General features: G+C 39.0%; 1 protein-coding gene across 2 annotated transcripts in view; it reads right to left on the bottom strand.

Moving 5' to 3' along the window:
- The window catches only part of TRPM7 (transient receptor potential cation channel subfamily M member 7), a 133,651-nt gene that overhangs the window by 79,156 nt on the left and 38,610 nt on the right, over positions 1-15,885 (bottom strand). For both annotated transcript variants that reach the window (XM_008071778.2, XM_008071779.2), the window contains exons 3-6: positions 13,126-13,164; positions 8,195-8,393; positions 4,678-4,891; positions 1,137-1,261 (exon numbers count right to left, since the gene is read on the bottom strand). In XM_008071778.2, coding sequence (XP_008069969.1) covers positions 1,137-1,261; positions 4,678-4,891; positions 8,195-8,393; positions 13,126-13,164 — 577 coding nt within the window. The remainder of the gene's footprint in view (positions 1-1,136; positions 1,262-4,677; positions 4,892-8,194; positions 8,394-13,125; positions 13,165-15,885) is intronic.

Below are 15,885 nucleotides of genomic sequence, written 5' to 3'. Positions count from 1 at the left end.
CAAGCCTGTAATCCCAGCACTTTGGGAGACCGAGGCAAGAGGATTGCCTGAGCCAGGGGTTCGAGACCAGCGTGGGGAACTTGGTGAGACCTCGTCTCTACAATAAATAAAAAAATTAGCTGGGCATGGTGACATGCCTGTAGTTCCAGCTACCTGGAAGGCTGAGGTGGAAAAATCGCCTGAGCCCAGCAGGCTGAGGCTATGGTGGCTGTGAGCGTGTCACTGCACTCCAGCCTGGGCAACAGAGTGAGATTCCAACTCAAAAAACTAAAATAAAAATTAAAAAAAAAAGAAATTTAACAGTTGAAGTGATTGTTATAATTCAGTAATTCTTTTTTAAATAGTCTTGATAAATATCTATAACCAATTCACATGTCTTTAACCTATTCAATTAAACACTAGGGCCGGGCACAGTGGCTCATGCCTAGAATCCAGCACTTTGGGAGACTCAGTTAAGAGGACTGCTTGAGCCCAGAAGTTCAATACCAGCCTAGGCAACATAAATGGACCTCATCTCTACCAAAAAAAGTTAATTCTCAAAGTCATGCAGTCATTACAATTTGAATTACAAAGACTAGCATATATATAAACTATGTAAAATAATTTTAAACATAAAAGATAGAGAACAAAATGAACCAACACTATAATATCATGTATATTTATGAATTACTTATGTATTTAAAAAGGATCATATGATAACCTCAGAAAAAAACTTTTTAAACTTATCTTTAAAAGTATGATGTAGTCGGGCTCGGTGGCTCAGCCTATAATCCCGCACTTTGGGAGGCTGATGAGGTGAGTGGACTGCCTGAACCCGCGGGTTCGAGACCCGCCTGGGCAACTTGGCGAGACCTCATTTCTACAATAAATCAAAAAATCAGCCAGGCATGGTAGCGCATGCCTGCAATTCCGGCTACTTGGAAGGCTGAGGCGGAAGGATCGCCGGAACCCAGCAGGTCGAGGCTGCGGTGGCCGGGAGCGGCCACTGCACTCCAGTCTGGGCGACAGAGAGAGACTCCAACTCAAAAAAAAAATAAAAGTATGATGCGATTTAAAATATTTTGACTTGTACTATTCTTGCTATAATTTATAATTTATACAAAATTTCAAACAGAAAATTTAAAAATCATTCTTACATCTCTCCCAACAAGATCATTTCTATTTTCGATCACTCCCCATGGAGCTATTCCAATAGTGCAAATCTTTCGAGATGATTTGGAAGCATGTTCTTTGAGGGCATCTCCAACATGTTTTGCCACACCTGTTCATCACATAAAAGTTTATTTATTTTATTGGAAAGTCTTCATTGTGTTCAGAAAAATCCTGTACTCAATCTGTGAAATATTTCTCTACACATACAAAATATAAAGCAGCAAGGTCAAAGCCAAACTTATAAAACAATACATAAGGACCAAAAGGAAAAACAAAACAAAACCCCAAAATATCAAATCACTGCAAAAAAAAATGTAAAGCTAACTTTTATCATGTTTTGGGACCTAATCCCTTCTCAGATTTCTCCTGTAATTAGTTTTTTGTTATTGCTGTATATATCATGTAAAAAAATTATAGAAATGGCTCAAAAGGAAAAAAAAAGCATACGCTCAGCGGCACAGTACCACAAGCAAAACAAACACACAACAAACACCTACAAAAGTCCATATGGATCAAAAGTGAGCAAAAAAAATGAGAAAAGTCAGTTTCAAAGTGCATGTAGAGCCGGGCTCGGTCGCTCAGCCTGTAATCCCGTGCCTTTGGAGGCTGAGGTGAGTGGATTGCCTGAGCCCACGAGTTTGAGACCCTCCTGGGCAACTTGGTGAGACCTCATCTCTACAATAAATAAAAAAATTAGCTGGGTGTGGTAGTGCACGCTGGTAGTTCCAGCTACTTGGAAGGCTGAGGCGGAAGGATCGCCGAAACCCAGCAGGTCGAGGCTGCGGTGGCCGGGAGCGGCCACTGCCCTCCAGTCTGGGTGACAGAGTGAGACTCCAACTCAAACAAAACAAAACAAAACAAAACAAAACAAAAACAAAGTGCATGTAATCCCTAATATCACTTCTTAAGGACTTGTGATTTGTGTCCCCCCAAATCTGTATGCTGAAACCTAACCTCTAATACCATACAAAATATGATTGTATTTGGAGTCAGGGCCTTTAATAGGTGACAAGTTAAAATGAGGCCTTTAGTATGGACCCTAATGTAGTCTCACTGGTGTGTTTATAAAAGGAAATCTGAACATAAAAGGAGACATCAAAGATACCTACACACATGAGAGGTAGGTATGAGAGGAATTCCTGGCCACAAGAGGACACAGCAAGAAGGTAGTCATATACAAGCTAAGGGAAGGGGTCCCAGGAGAAACCAAACCTGCTAACATCTTAATTTTGGACTTCTAGAACCGTGAGAAAAAAAGTATCAACTGCTACCTACCCAGTCTGTGGTATTTTGTTATGACAGCTCTGGCAAACTAATGTAATTTGATTTTCATAATGCATTAAACTTCATCCCTCACCTGGATTATGGAAATACATTTCCACTGGTCTTTCAATTGACACCTTACCTACATACAATCCCTTTAAAAAACAACACCCAAGTGATCTTTACCACTGTCAACTCTATTTAAAACCTTCCCTCTCATTCAGCTTTAAAGACAGAGCACTTATAATGGTCTACAAGGCCTTACCTAATGATCTGCTGTTGTCCCTGCTATTCACCATGCTTCCTCACCACCACACACCAAGAACTTCTGATCCTATCATCCAACACTCCCCTCTTACTATTCTTCCAACACACTAGACATTTCCTCTCCTTTACATGCCTCACTTTTTTCTTATATCTTGCATTTTCATTCCCTTTCATTTCTCCTTCAATGTCACCTTACCAGTTCCTAGACCATATATAAAATAGCCCCTCCATCATTCCTCCTCTTTATTTCATGTGTCTGTAAAACACTTCATATCATACATTAGTGTTATCTGTTTAGTGCCTGTATCTCCCCCAATAGAAGATAAGTTCATGAAGGTAAACATCTTATCAGCTGATATAGGCTCAGTTACCCGAAAAATATCTGACACACACTGTGACTCAAACAGTTGTTGATAATAAATTAGATGCCTACAAACCGATTTAAAAAAATAATTATGGGCTGGTCTTGGTGGCTCAGCCTGTTATCCGAGCACTTTGGGAGGCCAAGGCAAGCGGTCTGCCTGAGTCCGTGGGTTCGAGACCAGGCTGGGCAACCTGGTGAGACTGCGTCTCTACAATGAATAAATAAATTAACCGGGCAAGGTAGCATGTGCCTGCAGTTCCAGTTACTTGGAAGGCTGAGGTGGAAGAATCACCGGAGCCCAGCAGGTCAACGCTGGGGTGGCTGTGAGTGTGCCACTGCACTACAGCCTGGGCGACAGAGTACGATTCCAACTCAAAATAAATAAATAGATAGATAAATAAATAAATAATGTTTTTACTTTAGACATTAAAATTAATGTGTCTTCCTTATAGTCAACTTGTATATTAATAGGGAAGAAATGGAATAAATAATTTTTAATAGTATATTAAGGCTGGGCGCAGTGGCTCAAGCCTATAATCCCAGTACTTCAGGAGGCCAAGGAGAGAGGATTGCCCGAGCCCGCAGGTTCCAGACCAGCCTGGGCAACATGGTGAGACCTCGTCTCTACAAAAAAATCAACAAATTAGCTGGGTGTGGTAGCACACGCCTGTAGTTCCACCTACTTGGAAGACTGAGGTGGAAGGATCACCGGTGCCCAGCAGGTTGAGGCTGCAGTGGCCATGAGTGTGCTACTGCACTCCAGCCTGGGCGACAGAGTGAGACTCTAACTTAAAAAAAACAACAAAAAAAAATTGATTTTTGAAGATTACTTCTTACCACTGCCAAGGCTAGGACTGCATTCTTATATGAGCTTACCGGTAGTAAGAAAGTGATAAGAATAATGCTAGCTGGGCTCCGTGGCTCAGCCTGTAATCCCAGCACTTTGGGAGGCTGAGGTGAGTGGATTGCCTGAGCCCGCGGGTTCGAGACCCGCCTGGGCAGCGAGACCTCATCTCTACAATAATCAAAAAATCAGCCGGGTGTGGTAGCGCATGCCTGTAATTCCGGCTACTTGGAAGGCTGAGGCGGAAGGATCGCCGGAGCCCAGCAGGTCGAGGCTGCGGTGGCCGGGAGCGGCCACTGCACTCCAGTCTGGGCGACAGAGTGAGACTCCAACTCAAAAAAAAAAGAATAATGCTTTCCTCTACAATAGCACCAGCAACAATTTTTGCAAAGGACTAAACAGTAAGTAGTTTAAGCTTTACAGGACATACAATCTCTGTCACAACTATTCACCTTTGCAGTTGTAGCACAAAAAAGAGTCATAGATCCTATATAAACAAGTGAGTGTGGCTGTGTGCCAATAAACTTTAATTCACAAAAACAAGGAGTAGGCTGGATCTGGAATGTGAGCTGTAGTGTGCCAATCCCTCATTAAAGTGTGTGTGTGTGCGTGTTTTAAGCCTAAATGGCAACCAAACAGGTTCCATTATAATTTTTACCTGGAAACTGTAGATTATTTAACAGAAGGTTCAAATATATCTATATTTAGTGTTGATTATTATTTCAAACTGGCATTATGAAAGATTTACAACCACACTAAATAAAAATTGGTATAATAATCATATTACCTGTATTTACTCCTCCAGTTAAAATCCAGGCGCCGGTTGTAACTGCAGCTTTAATAAGACCCTTTCCAAGCAACTGCTTGATTCGTGGATGTAGCTCAAATTTTTGCATGCCCCCATGTACAGAGATAACAAGTTTGGGTAATTCCATTTGCCATTCTTTAAGCAGAAGTTGCAGAATGACTTCAGGTTTGGTGTCATATGATAGCCTCACATACTAGAAAAGATTTGAAAAGGACAAAATCACTGAATATGTTCACAAGTGTCACAACACAACATTATGAGACTTCAGAAACAATTTTTGTGAACCAGATTACATATACAGATTTCATTGTTACTTTTGATATACTTACACAATAGTAAATGATTTTCAAGTTGAAAAAAATCATTCTGGGACATCTATTGAAGTAGTGGAACTGTAACTTTAAATATTAAGACACAGATGCTACTTTTTCTGTTTATACTCAATTACCATTAATCCAATTTAGAAATGTATCCACAGTATTTACTGTCTTGATTAATTATGAATGTACCCTGAATGAGAAGCATTAAGACTGGCTAAGATGATGAAAAGAGAAAGAATGAGAAGTAGGAGAATGAAGTCTAAGATTCTTTCTACTAACAGAGTCAAATACTGAATTATCTGTTTGAAAGTTTTGTCAATGATCTAGTTCAGTGAATCGTGACTATGGAGCAAAATTTAAAAGACTTCTTTAACATGGATGATTATTTCCTAAGCTGGAAGTAACTGTGGATTTGATCAGATTAAAATAATCAGAAAATCCTAATCAAAATTTCATGGTGTTCAGATGATCCACTAGTTTAATTTTTGAAAAATCATTCTCTAGAAAAGGTAATAGAAAATAAGCTATTATGTTGGTGGAATAACTTCCTTGGGCTTCAAAGATTTTTAAAAAACTATCCTTCTATTAAGTGATATCACAAAACATATTTACTATGGCTACTGTATTTCGTTCTATTTGCCTAAAGTGCAGATATAATATCACTGAAAATCTCAGTAGTGACAAATAAATGAAGCTGAAAATAATAGAATTCTACAAAACTGAGTAACAGACTACAGAATTTCTTACCAATGATTTGTAAATAGAGTTTGTTCTAGATTAAGTCTTTCTGTACTGGTTTTGTTTAACTCATTATTATATTTGAATACATAAAATGGTATTAAGGAAAAAGTCTAAAGCTAATTTTTAAAAAAGACTATATTAGGGATAATGAGAAATGCCACTCTGCAATAGTGGACTAGGCTTTGTAGACTAAACTGCCCCTAGGAACTTGAGAAACTAGAAAAAATATAACAACAATTTTTAAGGGATTAAAGAGCTATGAAAGTAGAGCAAACTTGTGGAATCATGATCCAGGAGAACAGAAAAACTTGGAGAGATGATGAGCCCATCATTTGGCACTGTTTTTCTCATTGAGACAGGGAGGCACCAGCCTGGGTAACATAGCAAGACCTCATCTCTACAAAAATACCCAAAAAGTTAGCTGGATTAATGCTACTTGACTGTAGTCCCAGCTACTTGGGATGCTTAGTTGAAAGGATCACCTGAGCCCAGGAGTTGGAGGTTGCAGTGAGCTATGATGGTCATGATCATGCCAATGCACTCCAGCTAGGCAACAGAGCAAGATCCCAATTGGGAAGAAAAAAAAAAAGACAGCAAGGCAGGTAGAACAATGTAAAGATTAAAATATTTAAATCTAAAGGATAATAATTATGTTTTGGGGATTTCAAATACACAGTAAAAGTAAAATTCATGCCAACAAAAACATGTAAGTAATAAAGGAAATAAATGCAGTTACAAGTATGAGGGCTACCCAAAAAAATACAGAAGTATTCTTTGGAGGGCGGGCCCCTTGTAGTACAGGCTTTCTCTGCTAGGTAAGTGTTCTAGGAACCTACTGGCATCAATATATCAGCTACTGTTGTGAGAGGCTGCGTTCAGCTTCAATGAAATTTTTTTGGAGATTCTTTCAACGTATTTGCTCATTTCATGATGGATGATTTACAAGTGCACCTGCTCACACTGTACTGAGTGTTGAGCAGTTTTTGACCAAAAACAGCATGACCTCCCGTGCCCCACCCCCCTATTCTCTCAATCTCACCCTGAGTGACTGTTTTGTTTTCCTGGATGAAAAAAGACCTCAAAGGAAAATGTCTTGCCAATGTGGAAGAGGTAAAATAAAAATGGCAGAAGCACTAAAAGGCATCAAAATAAATGAGTTCAAAAACTGTTTTGAGCAGTGGAAAAAGCATCTCGATAGGTGTAGTGCATCAAACAGAGAGTACTTTGAGGGTGACTGAAGTTTAAGCACATAAGAATAAATGCACAATTTTTTATAAATAAACCCCAGGGTTTCTTGAGTCCCTCTCATATTCTTTTTTTTTGAGTTGGAGTCTCACTCTGTTACCCAGACTGGAGTGCAGTGGCCGCTCCCGGCCACCGCAGCCTCGACCTGCTGGGCTCCGGCGATCCTTCCGCCTCAGCCTTCCGAGTAGCCAGAATTACAGGCGTGCGCTACCACGCCCAGCTGATTTTTTGATTTATTGTAGAGATGAGGTCTTGCAGCCCAGGCAGGTCTCGAACCCACGGGCTCAGGCAATCCACTCACCTCAGCCTCCCAAAGGCGCAGGATTACAGGCTGAGTCACCGAGCCCGGCTCCCCTCATATTCTAAAGGTTCTTACGTTGTTCAGAAAATGGTAACAGAACTCTATTTTTTTGAGTTGGGGTCTCACTAGTCACCTTCCAAAGGCCTCAGCCTCCCACAAAGCTGCAATTACAGACATGAGCTACCGTGCCCAGCCCAGAATACTAATTTACAACACAATCATGCACTACCATAACGTTTTGGCATTTTGGTCAATGACAAACTGCATATATAGGCAAACTCTATCAAGAAAAACATCATGCCAAGTAAGTCAGACACCAAGAATACATCTTTATGTGATATAGATAAGAAATAAAAAACATTTTATAATGATAAAAGGTTCAATCCACCAAAAAGACACAATTCTATATTGGTATGCACCTATACAAAGAACTTTAAAATACACAAAGAAATGATTGAGGCTAACTTCTTGACATGGTGCTATACAAACTGTGAGGTAATAAATTTTTATTATTTAAATAACAAGATAAGCTGGGTGTGGTGGCTCACATCTGTAATCCCAGCACTTTGGGAAGCAGAGGTGAGAGGATTGCCTAAGCTCAGGGATTCAAGACCAGCCTGAACAACATGGCAAGACCTCATCTCTACAAAAATCAAAAAAATTAGCCAGGCATGGTGGTGCACACTTGTGGTTCCAGCTACCCGGAAGGCTGAGGCAGTAGGATCACCTGAGTCCAGCAGGTCGAAGCTGCGGTGGCCATGAGCGTGCCACTACACTCCAGGCTGGGTGAGAGAGTGAGACGAGAGAGTGAGACTCCAACTCAAAAAAAAAAAAAACAAATAAATAATAAGATAAATGAAGTAAGAAGAAAAACAAATATGTGGCATACCTTAGCTCTGTAGGAATGAGAACCTCCTTGAAAATTTATGACTCCGTAAGCATCCGTTGGGCTCTGTTCTGTATGTTTTTCCACAGACCATTCTTCTATTGCCTGATTAAAATGGTCACCCAATTTCACATCTGAATATTTCATGGCAAGACTTGCAGTAAAACAAGCATGTTGCTTGACCAAACGACCACAAAAACACCTAAAGAAAAAAAGTGAGATTACAAAAGGAACTTTCCAAAAATTAATGAAAAACTAAATTAAAATGAATGAACCAATGAAGAGTATAAAAACAGTCTGCCTTTTTTGTTTTAGGATATCAATGAATTAATACTTCACCATAACAATGAAATAGCATAAACACATTCATATAAGAAGAAGTCATCATCTAAATTTAATGTATGACATTTATACAAAAACTAATATAGCCATATAATAGAAATAGTATTCAATAAAAAGAAACAAAGCACTAATGAATACTACAATATGGATGAATCTCAAAATCATCATGCCAAGTAAGCCAGAAGCCAAGAGTACATCTTTATGTGATTCTCCATAAAAATTCAAGAAAATGTAAACTAATCTGTATAGTTTACAAAAAGGTGATCAGTGATTGCCTAAGGCCAGGGGCAGAGAGAGGGATGATATTCTACCCAGCAGCACACAACTAACAGCACACAGGGGACCAAAATGCAAAGTAGGAACCCAAGGAGCCAGGCAGTATCACTGATTTGATATCTTAAAATCAAATAGACTTGAGGAAGCCACCAAAGCAGCTAGAGTTTTTGAAGTAAAAAACAAAAAGAGGAGGAAGCTACAAAGAGAAAAGTTCCAAATATCTGCAAAGGGATCTCCTTAAGCATATATAAAAATAAATTACTCAAGACAAGGTAAGAAATATTAGACAGCAGTAGGCCATTATTGAAGCTCATGAATGGCAAGGAACTGTTTATGTTCCCACCATCTAGAGTGAAGCCACCTTGCAATACATGAGGCCTATGATAGGGTTCTCAGAAGAATATCAACAGACAACCACTTATCACCTTTTTATTACCATATAGATTAGTTTACATTTTCTTGAATTTTTACAGAAAATTATGTAAAAAATACTCTTAGCATCTGACTTAACTGGTATGATGATTTTTAGATTCACCCACATTATAGTATCTATTAGTGAGTCATTTATTTTTGTTATTGAATATTACTTCTATTATATGTCTAGATCACATTTTGTATAGATGCCCTACATTAAATTTAGATGACGACTTCATCTTAAGAGCTCTTACAATGTGTGAGAGCAAGACTTGAAAGAATCAAACTGATCCACAGCAATATAATTGCATACTAAAATAAGTCCAAAACTCCCTAAAGAAATACATCATATCTAACCCAAAAATATGAAACTCAAAATGTGCAGCACCCATCAAAAATTTCTAGGCACACCTGGTTGACGCCTCTAATCCCAGCACTTAAGTAAGTCTAGGTAGGACAATCACTTAAGGCCAGAAGTTTGAGACTAGCCTGAGCAACATACTGAGATCTCCGTGTCCACAAAAACTTTTTAAAAAATTAGCCATCGGGAGTGTGCCACTGCACTCCAGCCTGGGTGACAGTGTGAGACTCCAACTCAAAAAAAAAAAAAAAAAAAAAAATTAGCCAGGCATGAAAGAGCATGCCTGTAGTCCTAGCTATCGGGGAAGCTGAGGCTAGAGGATCACTTGAGACCAGGAGTCCAAGACCAGTCTGGGCAACACAGTGATAACCCATCTCAAAACAAACAAACAAAAACACAGACAAAACATTAGTATTACAAGAAAAAAACTATACAACCCATTATCCCTCATCAGTATAAACTCAAAAATATTTAGCAAAATATGAGCAAACTGGACCCAGCAATATTTTTTAACTAAAATTTAAGTGACATTCATTCTGAGAATGCAAAGTTGCTTCAATATTCATAAACCGAACAATATAATGTCTTATCAACAGATTAAAAGTGAAAAACCTTGCAATCATGTCAACAGATGTAGAAAACACATTGAAAATCCAACATCTATTCATTAAAAACATTTTCAGCAACCTAAGAAAGGAAGAAACATCCTCCACACAGATAATTTACTACTAAATCTTATCAATGACTACCATTACACATTAAGTCTTGTGATTCACTGCAGCTAGTCACTACCAAGAGGTAGTCTTGGCAACTCCTGACACAAAGTGGGCAAAATATATGAGATACCTGTTTTCAGGCATTGAACAAGAAGGAACATGGGGGTGGCGACCCTTGAAATGAGGAAAATACTTGAGGTAAGCCCCCATTATTGTACAGCTTGAGGGCAATTTCTCAATCACTGCACACAGAGATGATGCTCAGGTAGAAAACGGCAGTGTCATTGAGTTGAACAAGGAAGCAGAGAATAGAATTTCAGGCTGCTAAAACAGCTGGAATTTGTAGCAGAGTACCAGAGAAGAGGGAGTTACATAGAGAAGAAAAATAAATTTGCATGGAGAATCACCATGGGTCCTTAGCCATGGTCTAAGGTGTATCTGTGTCAGGCAAGAATCTATGTCGTCTAGCAGAAATCACTTGCTGTGAGTCTGAGAACTAGGTCATTAAGGTCTGTGAAACAAAGCAGTTTTAGTTCAAGAGTGAAAAAACATTCACTCTTGACCCCAAAAAAGGTATACTTTAAGAGTAAGGTCTATGTCCTAGGACTAAGGTCAAAATAGAAGTAGAGCTGACTCGCTTCTACATTGCTGGTGGGAATGCAAACTAGTGCAACCTCTATGGAAAACAGTGTGGCAATTTCTAAAAGAACTAGAAATTGACCTTCCATATGACCCAGCAAGCCCCCACTGGGAATATACCTGGAGGAACTTGAATCATTCTACAAAAAAGATACCTGCATACGTATGTTTACTGCAGCACTATTCACGATAGCAAAAACATGGAACCAACCATGCTGCCCATCGAAACTGAACTGGATACAAAAAAATGTGGTACATATACACAATGGAATATTACACAGCCATAAAGAAGGACAAAATTATGAACTTGTCAGCAACTTGGATGGATTTAGAGTCTGTAATACTAAATGATCTATCACAGAAAACAAAGAACAGAGTACCACATGTTCTCACTCACAAGTAGATCCTGAACATTTACCATAATACTTTAAAAACGAGACTGGCAGTAGTAGGATATTGCCAGGGTGATGGTGGAGACAAAACATCAATAAGGGTACCTGATCTCAAACCAGGCAAAGTGGGGACCAAAGAGAGGCCCAAATTTTACCTGTATGATGTCCACTTATATACCTAATCCTGAATTGTACCACATATCTTAAATAAAATAAAATAAAACAAAATACAATAAAAAGTAGCCAGGTGTGGCGGCTCACGCCTATAATCCCAGCACTTTGGGAGGCTGAGGTAAGAGGATTGCCTGAGCTCACAGGTTCGAGACCAGCCTGGACAATTTGGCGAGACCTCATCTCTACAATAAAAAAAATAAAAAAATAAATTAGCTGGACATGGTGGTGCATGTAATCCCAGCAGATTTGGAGGCAGAGGCAACAGGACTGCCTGAGCCCATGGGTTTGAGACCAGCCTGAGCAACATGGTGAGACCACATCTCTATAATAAATCAAAAAATCAGCTGGGTATGGTGGTGCATGCCTGTGGTTTCAGCTAATTGGAAGGCTGAGGTGGAAGGATCTCCCCAAGGACAGCAGGTTGAGGCTGCGGTGGCCATGACCATGCCACTGCATTCCAGCCTGGGTGACAGAATGAGACTCCAACTCAGAAAAAGCAAAAAAAAAAAAAGAACAGTGGCTGACACCTCTCAATTAGGTGAAAAATCTGAATTTACAGTTACTTACATAAGCAGAGCAAATATAAAGAGAATCATCCACAGCCACATTACAGACATGCTGCTGAAAACCAAAGGTACAGAAAAAAAATCTTTAAAGCAGCCAGAGGAAAAAAAGACCCATTACACAGAAGGAAACATTATACTAAAGACAGCTGCCATCTCAGTCGTGGGGTGGCTGACACCTATAATCCCAGCACTTTGGGAGGCAGAGGTGAGAGGACTGCCTGAGTCCACAAGTTCGAGATCCAGCCTGGGCAACTTGGCGAGACCTCATCTCTACAATAAGTCAAGAAAAACTAGCCAGGCATGGTGGTATGTGACTATAGGGCCAGCTACTTGGAAGGCTGAAGTGGAAGGCTCACCTGAGCCCAGCAGTTCAAGGCTGAGGTGGCCATGGGCAAGTCACTGCACCTCAGCCTGGGTGACAGAGTGAGACTTTGTCTCAAAAAAAAAAAAAAAAAAAAAAAAGTCAGTGGCCCATCACATTAAAAGAAAAGCCAAAAGATAAATAATGACATCTCGAAAGTGCTACAAGGAGAAAATTCAACCTGCAATTCTATATCTAATGAAAATATCTTTCAAGTATGAAAGTAAAATAAATATATTTTCAGTCATACTAAACAAAGAAGATTCATTTCCAATGTATCTGCACTGCATGGAATACTAAACTAAGTGGCACAGTACACAAAGAACTTAAATGATCTGGCTCCTACTTCCTTCTCAGGCTCTTATCTCACATTCCCATCTCGCGTCCTATGTTCTGCAGTTTCCTGACAGAACATGATGTCTTTCACTGTCAGGCCTTCCCATATTGTACTTGCTACCTAAAACCACTATCCTTCAAGCCCAAATAACTCATACTCAACTTCAGAACTCTTCCCAGGTAGCTGCACCTGAGTTTCAAGCAGCCTTGCCTGATCATTTATCTTCTAAGCCTCAGTGAAGTACACATCAATTACAACAGAATGCGAGTTTTATCCCACTGCATCCTAGCAAATGTTCTAATAGATTAATTTTGTTTCTTCTTCAAAATTTTTGCAGTGTAGTTATTTAAACTTACCTGACCAGTTGCTGACAAATTTGACATCCCGGAAGGCATCTATAAAACAAAAAAAGATAAATTATTTCAAGCAAAGTTTAAATTATATAAAATCCATACAAAGGTACAAAAAGTAAACTACATACTTAAATTTTTCACTAGATATCACTGATCCTGTATACTTCGACTTATAATTCAAATAACTATTTTTTACTATAGTTTACATACTTACATATTGCATAAAATCCAGAAACAGTAACAGAAAAGACTGACAGATTTAACTACACAAAAATATAACATTTATATGTGGCAAATCTACTACTAATAAAGTCTGAAAACAAACAGATAAAAATTTGCAAAGGTTAGTTTCCCTAATATTTAGTTTCCCCAAATTAATTTTTAAAAAGCCAATATAATAAAGGAAAAATATATAAGTAAATCATTTATAGTAAAAAAAATACATATGAAAATTAATTTGACTACAAAAAATTTTTTTCCTTTTTTCTAATTCCGGGTATGGTCAAAAGATTTTTTTTTTTTTTGTGAGCTGAGGTCTCATTCTGTCACCCACATTGGAGAGCAGTGGCAAATTCATGGCTCACCATAGCCTTGATCTCCTGGGTCAATCAATCCTTCCGTCTCAACCTTCCAGGTAGCTGAGACAGGTGCATGTCCCACATCTGGCTTATTTTGGGGTATTTTGTAGCGACAAGGCCTCGCTATATTGCCTAGCCCAGTCTCAAACTCCTGGGCTCAAGCAATCTTCTCGCCTCATTTTTCCAAAGTGCTGAGATTACAGGTGTGAGCCCTCACACTCAGTCTACAAAAATATTTTAAAAAAATATTTTAAGACAGTATCTTGGTGAGATTGTAGAGAAAGGTAGTCTTATCTCATATTTGCTGACCTGAGTATATACTAATATAATCCCTATAGAGGGCCAATTGGTCAGACTTGTCAAAATAAAAATGTACACTCTTTCTTATACACTAAATATTAGTTCTAAAATTATAGGCTAAGAAACATCTGTCATACATGTATAAAATGAAAAATGTACTAGGTTACTCATTGTAGTATATTTTTGTCTAACAGCAAAAAGAAAAACTAAAAATACCTAAAATATTCATCAATAAGGGACCGATAAAACAAATTATGATTCAGACATATAATTAAATAGGATACAACAATTAAGAATAAGGTAGTGATCTTAAGGTTGGGTATGGTGACTCACATCTTTAATCCCAGTGCTTTGGGAGGCTAAGGCAGAAGGAGTACTTGAGCCCAGGAGTTTGAGACCAGCCTGGGCAACATAGTGAAACCCTGTCTCTACAAAAATTAAAAAAAACATTAGTCAACCATTGTGGCTCACACCTGTAGTTCTAGCTACTCAGGAGGCAGAGGTGGGAGGAACCCTTGAGCCCAGGAGTTCAAGGGTGTATTGCACCCAGTCTGACTGACAGTGAGAACCTGTCTGTTTTTTAAAAAAGGGGGGAAGGGGAGCAACTGCTAAGATAAGTAATAAACACAAAGGGCCAAGCAGTTAAGTCTGTTTAAACAGTTTGTTTAAAGGGGCAGAGGGAAAACAACTGCTTGGACATGAAAAGACTAACTATTTCTGGAACAAGCAATATGTTTACTATAACATTTTTTTTTAAAGCAGGTACAACATTTTACATATGTAGGTTGGACACAGTGGCCCATGCCTATCATCCCAGCACTTTGGGAGGCTGAAGTGGGAGGACTGCTTGAGCCCAGAAGTTTGAGACCAGCCTAAAGCAACATAGTGAGATCTTTTATTTATTTATATTTTTATTTTTTTGAGTTGGAGTCTCACTCTGTTGCCCAAACTGGAGGGCAGTGGCCACTCCCAGTCACCGCAGCCTCGACTGCTGGGCTCCAGTGATCCTTCCCCCTCAGCCTTCTAAGTAGTTGGAATTACAGGCATGTGCTACCACGCCCGGCTGATTTTTTATTTATTGTAGAGATGAGGTCTCGCCAAGTTGCCCAGGCGGGTCTCGAACCCACGGGCTCAGGCAATCCACTTACCTCAGCCTCACAAAGACGCAGGATTACAGGCTGAGCCACCAGGCCCAGCTCATAGTGAGATCTTATCACTACAAAAAAAAAAATTAAAAAGTAGCTGGGCATGGTAGCATGTACCTGTAATCCCAGCTATTCAGAAGGCTGAAACAGAAGGATCACCTGAGCCCAGGAAGTCAAAGCTACAGCTAAGTCATGAACTTGCCACTGTTCTCTAGTCTAGGTGTTGGAGTGACATCCTGACTTAAAATAAAAAAATAAAAAAATAAAATTTTACATATAGACTGAATGTATCAATACTTTTTTTAAAAAGCTGTGCACTGAGAAGATTAAAAATACATGCACCAGTGTTATGAATAATGATTGTCTTGATATATTTACTCTTGAGCCATATTTCTGCTTCTCAAGTTTTCAAAATGTACCATGTACATTACACTTACAATGGAAATGCTTGTTATAAGTGAGAGACACATTCAAATTTAATTTTTTTAACAGCTAAAATAAAGAGAAACGTTAAATCCAAACGCAGGTTTATGTAATATAACAAAAAGTTTTGAAAATTCTACACAAATATTTATTAAGTACCCACTATGGACAAAAACTGTTACAAATTCTAAAATATTAAAGAGATCTTACTTAATAAAAAAATTACCGGCTGGGCTCGGTGGCTCAGCCTGTAATCCCGCACTTTGGGAGGCTGAGGTGAGTGAATTGCCTGAGCCTGTGGGTTCAAGACCCGCCTG

Source organism: Carlito syrichta, unplaced genomic scaffold, assembly GCF_000164805.1.
Source record: "Carlito syrichta isolate Samal-C Ts95f unplaced genomic scaffold, Tarsius_syrichta-2.0.1 Scaffold314724, whole genome shotgun sequence".
NCBI lineage: Eukaryota > Metazoa > Chordata > Mammalia > Primates > Tarsiidae > Carlito > Carlito syrichta.
This window is presented reverse-complemented; position numbering and strand designations above follow the sequence as displayed.